This window comes from Lampetra planeri, chromosome 45, assembly GCF_965212315.1.
Source record: "Lampetra planeri chromosome 45, kcLamPlan1.2.h2, whole genome shotgun sequence".
NCBI classification, from domain to species: domain Eukaryota; kingdom Metazoa; phylum Chordata; class Hyperoartia; order Petromyzontiformes; family Petromyzontidae; genus Lampetra; species Lampetra planeri.
The window spans coordinates 5,761,900-5,774,471 of NC_136151.1; the positions used below are offsets into that span (position 1 = coordinate 5,761,900).

A 12,572-nucleotide genomic window follows, 5' to 3' on the forward strand; every position below is an offset into this window, starting at 1 on the left:
AACAGTAAGTCATACATTACAATTCTATGTCGCAAAAAATATAATATGCCTCCAGCTAAGCTTTTTTCTTACATCACACGGGTCTATCCCGTACTATAAACTGCCATAGACAAACCCAACATTAAATTATATACTGCATTACTATACACCACCCTATACCTTAGACTATACATTGTAATATTACACTATGTATTATTCTACCCACCCTACTGTATACCACACTGCTGTATATTCACTATACAATTACGATACTATATATTACCTTATACATTATATTAAACATTCCACTTTTATACTATTCATTATTATACAATCTGCTATACACTATACCATTGACTGTCGCGTGAAAGGTACTAAGAGGAAGCAACGAAATATGTCAATGGGAGAGTGGTGATAGGAGACTTGCAGCGGAGCAAAGACTCCATTCCCTGCGGAGAATACAAAAGATATATAGTCAATGCCAGTGAGTGGACTGCGGTCTGAAAGTCACCGTAAACGTGAACACAATCAGTTAAGATCCGAAATGGTTTATTACGTCCTTCCAATGATTGCTGAGCCAGAATCCATCTTGTCGGTTGAAATTGTCTCTGTGTTTGTATATGTGGATCGCCTCATGAACGAATCTCTCATGTTAGCCAGATGGCTTGCAGAGAACCTCTGTCTTGGAGAAGTCAATGTCATGTGAGCCCACTGAATTGTAACAGTGATCTGCCACGGCTGAGGTGTTTGTCCTACCGTGTTTCAGGTCTGCTTTATGTTCACGGATGCGGTCCAAGACACATCGTTTGGTTTCTCCAATGTAACTGCTACCACAGAGGCAACTTAGTTTGTAGACGCCAGGGTACTGTATGTCTGGAACCACATCTTTAACAGACGGGACCAGATCACGGATTTTATGTACTGTGTTGAATCTGACCTGGATCTTGTGTTTAATCAGGATTTTGGAGATCTTTTTTGTGACCCCCGCAATGTAGGGTAAGGTGATGGTTTTCAATGGCTCCTCAACAGGATCCTTCTTGATGGTTGGAGTGATGGCTTTGCGGATTGTGTAGTCGGAGTAACCATTAGCCTTAAGAGCTTGGTGTACGTGCTTGAGTTCACTGGAAATGTGTTCCTGGTCGGAGATGCATTGGGCTCTATGGTATAGAGTCTTGATGAGGGAATTCTTCTGGAATGGATGGTGGTGGGAATCTGGTTTTAGGTAAGCATCCGTATGGGTGGCTTTCCTGTAGACAGAGTGGCTCATTGAACCATCAGGTCTCCTTTTAATTAGGACATCCAAAAAGGGCAGCTTGCCATCTTTTTCGACTTCCATGGTGAATCTGATGGCTGGGTGTATGGAATTGATGTGGTCGAGGAATTGGTCTAGAGCAGGCCGGCCATGTGGCCAGATGACAAAAGTGTAATCTACCTACCTCTTCCATAAGGTCGGGCGTAGAGTGGCAGTATGGATGGCATCAGTCTCAAATTTCTCCATGAAAACGTTGGCTACAACCGGAGATAGGGGGGAGCCCATTGCCCATTGGGGTGCCCATTGCCCATTGGGGTGCCCTCAGTTTGTTTGTAGAAAGTTCCATTCCACGTGAGTTTTACCGAAAGAACCAAGAAGATCAATACCTTTGTCAAGAAGGTTTATCTTGCATACTTTAAAGTACGACTTGGAGACCAAGACAAAAATTGGGCTCCTCACAAAGTCTGTAAAACCTGTGTTGAAACTTTGCGATCATGGTCTAAAGGAAAGAATGCTAAGCTGAAGTTTGGTGTGCCAATGGTTTGGAGAGAACCTACAAACCATTTGTATAACTGCTACTTCTGCCTTGTCAATGTAAAATGTTTCAATAAGAAAAACAAACAACACTTACAATACCCAGATATCCCATCTGCCAGACGACCAGTTGAGCACTGTGAGGAAATACCTGTGCCTGTATTTACTGAGCTACCAGAGATTGATGTTGAATCCCTCAGTTTACCTGCTTCTACAGATGATAATGATGATGCTCAGATCGAATATACGCCATCTGATGCAGATTGTGATAAAATTTCTCTGTTTAGTCAGCCTGAATTGAATGATCTTGTTAGAGATTTGTATTTGCCAAGGCAGTCTGCTGAATTGTTGGCTTCCAGGCTGCAAGAGAAAGGACTACTCAGGCCTGGCACTAGTGTCTCCTTTTATCGTAACAGAGAAGCAGCACTGCGAAAGTACTTCCATTCAGATGGTCAACTTGTTTATTGTAAAGTCACGTAGAAGGGAAGTAATAAAATAATAAAAATAAAACATAATAAAATAAAATAATTCTCACGACGTTTCGGCTACAACGCAAGCAGCCGTCTTCAGGTGAAGAATGAGACACTACCAAGCTAGGAGCTTATATATAAGCTGGGTTGGAGGTGGAAGAGCGCCTTAACAAAAAGAATGTGCATATGAAGAGGAATTTAGCATATTCATGGGAAATGCGTAGGAGGTGGGCGGGGGGGTTTCAAAGTCATATTATGCCCATGCATTATGCAGGATCAGCAGCACCAAGGGGGGGGGGGGGGTGCAGGGAGTAGCATTAACAAAGGAAAGGAATGTTAATGATATGTAGCTGCAGTTACTAAACAACCACGTAGAAAACTAAAGTATAAACTACATAAAAAACTAAAGCATAAACTGCATAGCACCATCAGTATACTTGCTATACTCTACAATAAGCTGAGTTACTAACAGCAAGTCATACATTACAATTCTACGTCGTAAAAATTATATAATATGCTTCCATCTAAACTTTATTCTCTTACATCACACGAGCATATACCGTACTATATACTGCCATAGATAAACCCAACATTAAATTATATACTGTATTGCTGTAAACCACCCTATACTTTATACATTTTAATATAACACTATGTATTATTCAACTCACCCTAATGTGTATCGAAATGGTTTATTACGTCCTTCCAATGATTGCTAAGCCAGAATCCATCTTCTCGGTTAAAATTGTCTCTGTGTTTGTATATGTGGATCGCCTCATGAACGAATCTCTCATGATAGCCAGATGGCTTGCAGAGAACCTCTGTCTTGGAGAAGTCAATGTCATGTGAGCCCACTGAATTGTAACAGTGATCTGTCACGGCTGAGGTGTTTGTCCTACCGTGTTTCAGGTCTGCTTTATGTTCACGGATGCGGTCCAAGACACATCGTTTGGTTTCTCCAATGTAACTGCTACCACAGAGGCAACTTAGTTTGTAGACGCCAGGGTACTGTATGTCTGGAACCACATCTTTAACAGACGGGACCAGATCACGGATTTTATGTACTGTGTTGAATCTGACCTGGATCTTGTGTTTAATCAGGATTTTGGAGATCTTTTTTGTGACCCCCGCAATGTAGGGTAAGGTGATGGTTTTCAATGGCTCCTCAACAGGATCCTTCTTGATGGTTGGAGTGATGGCTTTGCGGATTGTGTAGTCGGAGTAACCATTAACCTTAAGAGCTTGGCGTACGTGCTTGAGTTCACTGGAAATGTGTTCCTGGTTGGAGATGCATTGGGCTCTATGGTGTAGAGTCTTGATGAGGGAATTCTTCTGCAATGGATGGTGGTGGGAATCTGGTTTTAGGTAAGCATCCGTATGGGTGGCTTTCCTGTAGACAGAGTGGCTCATTGAACCATCAGGTCTCCTTTCAATTAAAACATCCAAAAAGGGCAGCTTGCCATCTTTTTCGACTTCCATGGTGAATCTGATGGCTGGGTGTATGGAATTGATGTGGTCGAGGAATTGGTCTAGAGCAGGCCGGCCATGTGGCCAGATGACAAAAGTGTAATCTACCTACCTCTTCCATAAGGTCGGGCGTAGAGTGGCAGTATTGATGGCATCAGTCTCAAATTTCTCCATGAAAACGTTGGCTACAACCGGAGATAGGGGTGAGCCCATTGCCCATTGGGGTGACCATTGCCCATTGGGGTGCCCTCAGTTTGTTTGTAGAAAGTTCCATTCCACGTGAGTTTACCGAAAGAACCAAGAAGATCAATACCTTTGTCAGGAAGGTTTATCTTGCCTACTTTAAACAGTATATAGTATATCATTTAATGTTGGGTTTATCTATGGCAGTATATAGTACGGTATATGCTCGTGTGATGTAAGAGAATAAAGTTTAGATGGAAGCATATTATATAATTTTTACGACGTAGAATTGTAATGTATTACTTGCTGTTAGTAACTCAGCTTATTGTAGAGTATAGTAAGTATATTGATGGTGCTATGCAGTTTATGCTTTAGTTTTGTATGTAGTTTATACTTTAGTTTTCTACGTGGTTGTTTAGTAACTGCAGCTACATATCATTAACATTCCTTTCCTTTGTTAATGCTATTCCCTGCACCCCCCCTTGGTGCTGCTGATCCTGCATAATGCATGGGCATAATATGACTTTGAAACCCCCCCCCGCCCACCTCCTACGCATTTCCCATGAATATGCTAAATTCCTCTTCATATGCACATTCTTTTTGTTAAGGCGCTCTTCCACCTCCAACCCAGCTTATATATAAGCTCCTAGCTTGGTAGTTTCTCATTCTTCACCTGAAGACGGCTGCTTGCGTTGTAGCCGAAACGTCGTGAGAATTATTTTATTTTATTATGTTTTATTTTTATTATTTCATTACTTCCCTTCTACGTGACTTTACCGAAAGAACCAAGAAGATGAATCCCTGCAGTCACGAAAGCTTTAAATCGAAATTTGTTTATTGTAATAATGTTGAAGGGCTTCTTCTCAATATGGGACTGCCCGCATATGATTCAAGTGAATGGAGACTTTTTATTGACAGTAGTAAAAGAAGTTTGAAATGTGTGTTACTTCACACAGAAATATATATGGCTCAATCCCAATAGGACACTCTGTAAAAATGAATGAAGAGTATGCCAACATCAACATTGTTCTGGATAGATTGGAATACCATGTTCATGGATGGCTAATATGTGTTGATTTGAAAATGGTTAATTTTTCTGCTGGGTCAGCAAGGAGGTCACACCAAATACCCTTGTTTCCTGTGCTACTGGGACAGTAGGGCTACATTAGAACACTGGGTTAAAAAGAACTGGCCACCAAGAATCAGTTTGATGCCTGGTGACAAGAACATCAAGAATCAGTTTGATGCCTGGTGACAAGAACATCAAGAATGAGCCTCTGGTTGATAGGACTAAAATTGTGTTTCCCCCACTGCACGTAAAACTTGGGTTAATGAAGCAATTTGTCAAAGCTCTTGATCACACTGGAGATTGCTTCAGCTATATATGTTCAACCTTTTCAAGTCTCAGTGCCGAGAAGAAAAAGGCAGGAATATTTGATGGCCCTCAAATAAGAACACTCATCAGGGATCCACACTTTGTTACAACTGTAATAAGAGCCTATGTCCGGCTCACGTGGTGATCGGCTCTGCCGGTCCTACTTTACAGCCAATGAGGGGAGAGCCTGGGAGCATGGCCCTGGCGTGATCGAGGGGTGCCAACTAGGGTGATTGGTTCTGCTGGTTTTGGCCTCAGCCAATGGGAAGACATGTCAGGGGCGTGGTCCCGGGAGTTGATGGGGAATCTATAAGATTCGGCGCAGGCTACCAAGGATTGGCTGGAGCGTACCACGTGACCCAGGCATTAAATAAGGGGAGAGATGAACGACACGGGGTCAGACGAAGAACGAAGGAAGAGAGGGGCCACGCGCGAGCGGGGCTCCGAGTGCCACGTGGCGGTGCATCTCTTGTGGTCTGTCTGCCCACTTCCCGTTGCCTGCCAGCAGTGGGGAGTACTTGTGAACTGGAATAAATAAAGGACCGATTCCACAAGTCGTCTCCAAGAGTATTATTACACAACAATGACTGCGGCAGAGGCTAGAGTTTGCAATGCATTCTCTGATGTGGTGCAGAATTTCCTTGGGAACAGGAAAGCGGACAACTTTCGAGAGTTTGTGGAGGAGCTGCTCTTGAGTTTCCAAGCACTTGGATGTAGAATGAGCATGAAGGTTCACTACTTGCATAGTCACTTGGCCCAGTTTCCATAAAACATGGGTCACGTGAGCGAAGAGCAAGGTGAATGATTTCATCAAGACATTCAAGTTATGGAAGAACGTTACCAAGGCCGATGGGACTCAAACATGATGGCACATTACTGCTGGTCCTTGATGAGAGACATTCCACAAGCTGTACATCGGCGATCGTCAAAGAAGAGGTCGTTTATTCAGATGTAACATCACTATTGTGAATGAACTTTTTGTACATATTTTTCTCATCTTCACAATAAAATTCTTACATGATAATATGCATTCACTCACATTGATATGCAGTCACTCTCACAACTTTGTGCTACGGCTCATTAAATGTTTGTTTCATTATTATTGAATATTGCATCTTATCTTATTCTTGTATGGATGTCTGTTTAGCTATTCGTATATGAGCATACATTTGCTGTTTTTATTGAAAATGCAATATTTGATATCTCAAAAACCTGATGTGATAGACAAAAACTGATGCCAGATTTGGAATCAACACCCCAAAATTACCTTAAAACCGTTGGAATACCTTATGCCAGAAAAAGTGTGTTGACCAGTGTTATTTGTGTTAAGCAGACGCCGGGTGATGCGTCGTGAGTTTGTGAGGGTGGGGGAGGGGCATACAAACAGCTTGTTGCTCTCTCTCTCTTGCTCGGCGGCAGCTGGAGCAATGTTGCTTCTCCGCTGCTGAATGACGAGTCGGCATGACGTTCGCCATCGGCGGTGCACGATGATTCCGTCGTCAGATAGCGCGCGCAGCTCGTCCGTTGGGCCGCCTAACCTCACTCTTGTCTTCGTTCCCAGCTGGTGCTGGTCGGTGTGTGTGGTCGAACCCACGGCGCTCTTGCTGGCGCTAACACTCTTGCTCGCGCTAACACTCTTGCTCATGGGCGGCTGGTCAGGTTCTTTCCCCTGGTGGATGAGCTGAGTTGGCACGATACTTATCTTTGAAGGTGCTCGTAGCACTCGCCGCTTGTCCGCTGGCAGCTGACACCCTTGCTCGATGGCGCTGCTGCGCGCTCTCTGGCGATGCGCGATTGTGCTTGCGATTACAAGACGGAGACTTGTGTTGCCTCCGAAACGTCGTGATTTATTATTATTTTATTATTTTTTACCTACGTGACTTTACCGAAAAAACCTAAAAGTATAATATAAGGTTCATCAAAGCCTTCCTGTCATCAATGGAAGGAGCTGCTCCAGATTGCCCCCACGTGCGTCCTTTCAGTCCCCCTCCCTCTTCTCTTTGTTCTGTTTTTTTTATTACTTTTATCTCCGGCTGCGTGTTTTTTTATGTGGGGTGTGGGTGGTGGTTACATTTTTGTTTGTGCCTCATGCTACAACGCGGTTGATTATTAAGAAAAAATGTTAATTGAATTATTCTTAATACATTTTTTTGGAAAAAGGCCTATATATACAATAGGGGGGTTAATGACTATGTATAAATTACAATGGGTATCCATTGCCGGTTGCGTTATTCAAATGGTCGAAAACTTCAAATGGTATTTACATTTGCATAATGTACGTAGGTTATAATCATAATTTGATTACAATAATAATCAACGTACATTATGCATGCACATTGTGCATTCACATTATGTGAATTACACTAACGATACGAACCAGTAAAAGGCTCGAGGTGGTGATGGCATGTGGCGTTGACTGAAGCGCTGACCTCTAAACACGTTCCTTCGGAGTGGGCAGGTAGGAACTTGGTTGGACAGCGCATTCGTGCATGACAGACAGACAAATAATCCCTGGTGGGCAGTGTGGAACCTGTTGTTCGTACCTGTATGTATAAAAGATAACTTGACTTTAGGTAGCCAGGCAGACAGCCCCCTTAACTATCGCCCCCCCCCCCTCCCTTAGGCCCCTCCCCCCTTAGGCCCCTCCCCCCTTAGGCCCCTCCCCCCTTAGGCCCCTCCCCCCTTAGGCCCCTCCCCCCTTAGGCCCCTCCCCTGACCAACCCCCCCCCATATCCTCAGGCCCCTCCCCTGACCCCCCTTCCCTTAGGCCCCTCCCCTGACCCCCCTTCTGTTAGGCCCCTCCCCTGAGCACCCCCCCCCCCCCCATATCCTTAGGCCCCTCCCCTGACCCCCCCTCCCTCAGGCCCCTCCGCTGACCCCCCCCCCTCAGGCCCCTCCCCTGAACCCCCCCTCAGGCCCCTCCCCTGACCCCCCCCCCCCCCTCAGGTCCCTCTCCTGACTCCCCCCTTCCTTAGGCCCCTCCCCTGACCCTCCTCCCTTAGGCACCTCCCCTCTACGTACCCGGTAGTAGGTCTCTACCAATCAAAGAGCTGTTTGTAAGGTCTCCACCAATCAAAGAGCTGTGTGTATTATATATTTATTTATGCACGACAGACAGACAGTCAGACAGACAGACAGCTAAATAATCCCTGGTGGGCAGTGTGGAACATTGTTCCTCCCTGTAAATAAAAGTGTTCTGGATACGTTTAAGCACTTGCTTTCATCTCTAAATGTTAAAGTAAACCATTTGAACACTGTGTGCATCGCTGGTTATACAAATAGCAAGTTCCTGAAATCAACACAAATGCATCCGAAGGTATCGTTCATATAGGGTAATATTTACGAGAGTTCATGTGCACCCCTATTACAGGGACATTGACACAGCCAATTGATTTTGGAATTCAAACTTTGTTTGAAAAAATAATTAAATTGAAGCTTCCGACATGGAGATGCCGGGGATTGAACCCAGGGCCTCGCACATGCAAAGCGTGCGCTCTCCCACTGAGCTACATCTCCACCACGCTGGCAGCCAGCCAGGTAGCCAGCCCCCTTAACTATCATCCCCTCCCTTTACCTCCCCTCCCTTAGGCCCCTCCCCTGACCCCCTTTCCCTTAGGCCCCTCCCCTGACCACCCCCCATATCCTTAGGCCCCTCCCCTGACCCCCCCTCCCTTAGGCCCCTCCTCTGATCCCCACCCCCCTCAGGCCACTCTCCTGACTCCCCCCTTCCTTAGGCCCCTCCCCTGACCCTCCACCCTTAGGCACCTCCACTCTCCGTACCCGGCAGTAGGTCTCCACCAATCAAAGAGCTGTGTGTATTATATATTTATTTATGCACGACAGACAGACAGTCAGACAGACATACAGACAATAAATCCCTGGTGGGCAGTGTGGAACATTGTTCCTACCTGTAATATTGTGTCAATACCTTATTCACATCGTTTGATTGTTAGAAGGAAACCGTTGTGATGGACGGCCTTCAGCACGTAGGTTCGGGTTGCATTAAGATGGTCGCATCCAGATTGGGGGTGTTTTTGTTGTTTCCCTTGCAATTGGGTGTTTATTTAACTGTAGGTTTGCTGCATATGTATATCATTGCACGAGTTTGGTGAGAGTGGGAAATAGACCGACTGAACCTTAACAAGCATATCACTTTTGATTTGTTGTGCCCTCAATGTTGGGCATGACGTCACCCTCCCACCGTTAGAAACGTCGTTCGGGGGATTTGCAAAAATGTGAGAGTCCACTCTGGCATACTTGTCACCGCGTCTCGACCTGTACCTGCATGTGCTTGTACGTGTCTTTGAGCTGCTGTGTATGTGACGCTGCCGACCCCTTGTTCTTATCTCTCTCCATCTTCTTGAGCCGCAGCTCTTCCTGTGTGGGGCAGGTGAGCGTGCAGTGCTTAACATTCACTTCATCATCATCATCATCATCGTCATCATCATCACCATCGTCATCATCATCAATTAATTTGAAATCCTTATAAAAAAAAACAGATTTTAAAAGTAGCAATGCAAAGACAAGCTGTAGTAACACTTTAGGACGGTGGGTTACAGCAGGAATTGATTTTTCACCTGTTTAGCATGTTGGGCTTTTTTCACTGTGATGACCTTGTGTCCTGCGTGGTCTCCTGCGACAGTGCAGACCATACAGACCAAGATCTCATCCTGCTCACAGTAAAATTGGAGATGCGCATCATGCTCCGCACATCTTCGTTCTTCTAGGTTCACAATGGGAGCCACCAGGACGTGGTCCATCAATCTCGGGTTGTTCAGGTGAGGTTTCAGGTGTGACTCACAGAAGGAGGTCTCACACCTGAGACAAGTCTTCACTGCACGAGCCTCCCCATCACCACAGGTGTCACAGAAGACTCCGGCCATCCTATCTCCAACTCTGAGCTGTTCCACTAGGTTGGCGAGCGCCACGTTCCTCTTCAGCTGGGGTCGCTCAGAAAAGGCCGCTCGGCACTGCGGGCAACTGAAGCTGCTCGCTGTCTCCCAGGCACCGTCCAGACACCGGAGGCAGAACGAGTGTCCGCAGCTCAGCGTGGAGGGGCAGTCAAACGTGCCCAGGCAGATGGGGCAGCTCAGCTCACTGTCTACACAATCACTGGGAGACGCGCTCGCCATCGCCCATGGCTTCACTCGGACTCAGGCGCTCGCCGTAACTACGGAGGAGCTATCGCAGCAGTAGCAGCAGCTGCTCGAACAAGTAAATGAACTGACTTCACCTGCAGTGAAGTTATAAATACCTCGAAACACGCCCTGGGATGTTCCATATGGCGGCCGCGCTCACCTGTGTAGACGTGGCGTTACAGTCACGCACTGTGTTAGATAAAATTGATTTTTGTGTTTAGTTGGTTGTCCTTCTGCAATTCCGATTCGCACGGTTGACTACGTACGGTGTGGAAGAAGTTCAACATACATACTTAGCTTTGACCAGTCTCAAGTTATATATTTGTACAAACAAAATTTAGCAGTAGCAGCAGCCAGGGATACAGCGATAATGGTTTGTCCCACAGGCTGATTGACCGGCTAGGATCAGGCTGTGTACATTTCCACAGTGGAACCGCACCTTGTACAAACATGCAGATTAAAATGTTAAGTTGTTTTTTTCCATCCGTGACTTCATCCATTTTTTGTTCTTGCAAGGCCTGTTTGTTTAAGCTTCACAGTCTGTAATCGTCTTCCACCTTTATCAACTAATATTTTAACTACTGGCTTCATGCGTCCTCTGGTCATCTGTCAAATATGTTTTTGGTTTTTATTCCTACAACACCGTTTTATTCTGGGTGGACGGTGGTTGTATGTGTATTGACATATGACGTCACTACCGTGTCGGGTCTGTACACACATGACGTCACTGCTATGTCGGGTCTGTACGCATGACGTCACTGCTGGATCGGGTAGTGTAGAGGCTGTTGACTACTGCCACGGGGGTCGTGTCAAGCCATGGCACTCTGAGTGATCCCGACTGGACACGTGACCGGATCAAGGTGGGGGCCAGGGGCCCCAGGGGGGACCTTGGGGGTCACTTGGTCAGGGAACTGAGCCTTCTCGAGAGTTCGAGAAGGTGGGCGTGGCCTGGATGTGGCGGGCCACGCCGAGGCGCATATAAGTGGGCTCTGCACGGAGAGCTAGGCTGTTCATGTCCGAGATGAAGACGCTTCATGAAGACTGAAGACAAGAAACCTTTCTGGCTTGGCCACGCCAAGTAGTACCCGAGTGTTAGTGAGACTAGGACGGTGGTCACCACCTTATGTATAGTGTGTGTGTTACAGTTGTGTTGCAGTTATGTTAAATAAATAGTGTTGCCTCCACACTAGTGTGTGCGCCTCTGTCGAACCATTAGATTTAGTGACAGAAGTTGCAATTTTTAGGTTAGACTTTCCTAGAACAAGGCAAGATGCTCACACGTCATAGGCAACCTACCAGACATTCCTTGGGTGAAGAAGACGATGCAGACATCATCCCACTGACAGCCCCGGGGATGGCAGCCCCAAAGGGTCCCACCGAGGCTTTGCCGCCAGCGGAGCAACGCCGCGCGGTTCAGGCGGCAGACTCATCGCCGTCCGAGGCTCATTGGATAGCCAGCACCCACCTTGCAGAGTTGCTGGGTGCTGCAGCCGAGTTTGCCGCCAAGCTTGACACTGGTGAGCCGTCAACGGAGAAGATTGCCCCGGAGCCACGTGGCGTCGGCATCATTGCTGCCGCCGTCTGAGTGCGTGACTCTCCCGCCACGCCGCCCGATCGAGCGGCAACAATTTTAGCGGGGAGGCCGCCATTTCCCCCCACCCACCAGCTGTGCCGCGGGACGTCCCTGCGCTGCATCGCTGACTCCCATTTGTTCATTAATTCACAGCAGCTGGCGGGGATTGGGAGGCGTTCAAACGCCAATTCTTCGCGAGCTGCACTTTGGCGGGGTGGACTGAGGAAGAGGCATTAAATGCGCTCCCCACCTCTCTCGACGACGACGGAATTTTACGCCATCCCACCAGTGCAGCGGTCCACGCTATCACAGGCGTTCAAGAAGATGGCCACAGTTTACGACCTGCCGTCCAGTATACGCAACAGATTTGCTGAGCGACGGCGAGGGGAAGCCGAGACGCCCCCCGCCTTCGGAAGCGCTCTGCTGTCCCTGGCGCAGGCGGCGCTCTCGAAGATGGAGCCGATGGGCATTGACTCATTAGTCTTGGAAAGACTGTTGGGGCTGGCGAAGAAGTTGAACGTTGCACTACCTGCCTCGGAGGAAGATGATCCGTCATCCCTTGTGATCGCCCGCTGTATACAGACGCAACTTGGGTTGAAGA

The 12,572-nt window shown here is 46.9% G+C and overlaps 1 protein-coding gene and 1 non-coding gene across 2 annotated transcripts in view; both read right to left on the minus strand.

Annotated features, from left to right (window-relative positions):
- LOC144733076 (zinc-binding protein A33-like) overlaps positions 1–10,392 on the minus strand; it is a 30,701-nt gene extending 20,309 nt beyond the window's left edge. Inside the window, exons 1-3 of the mRNA XM_078614815.1 lie at positions 10,116–10,392; positions 9,838–9,983; positions 9,542–9,637 (exon numbers count right to left, since the gene is read on the minus strand). Coding sequence (XP_078470941.1) covers positions 9,542–9,637; positions 9,838–9,983; positions 10,116–10,392 — 519 coding nt within the window. The remainder of the gene's footprint in view (positions 1–9,541; positions 9,638–9,837; positions 9,984–10,115) is intronic.
- On the minus strand, positions 8,705–8,776 carry TRNAA-UGC (transfer RNA alanine (anticodon UGC)). The gene has a single exon. It is a non-coding gene; the product is annotated as a tRNA-Ala (tRNA).
- Positions 10,393–12,572: the final 2,180 nt, after the last annotated feature.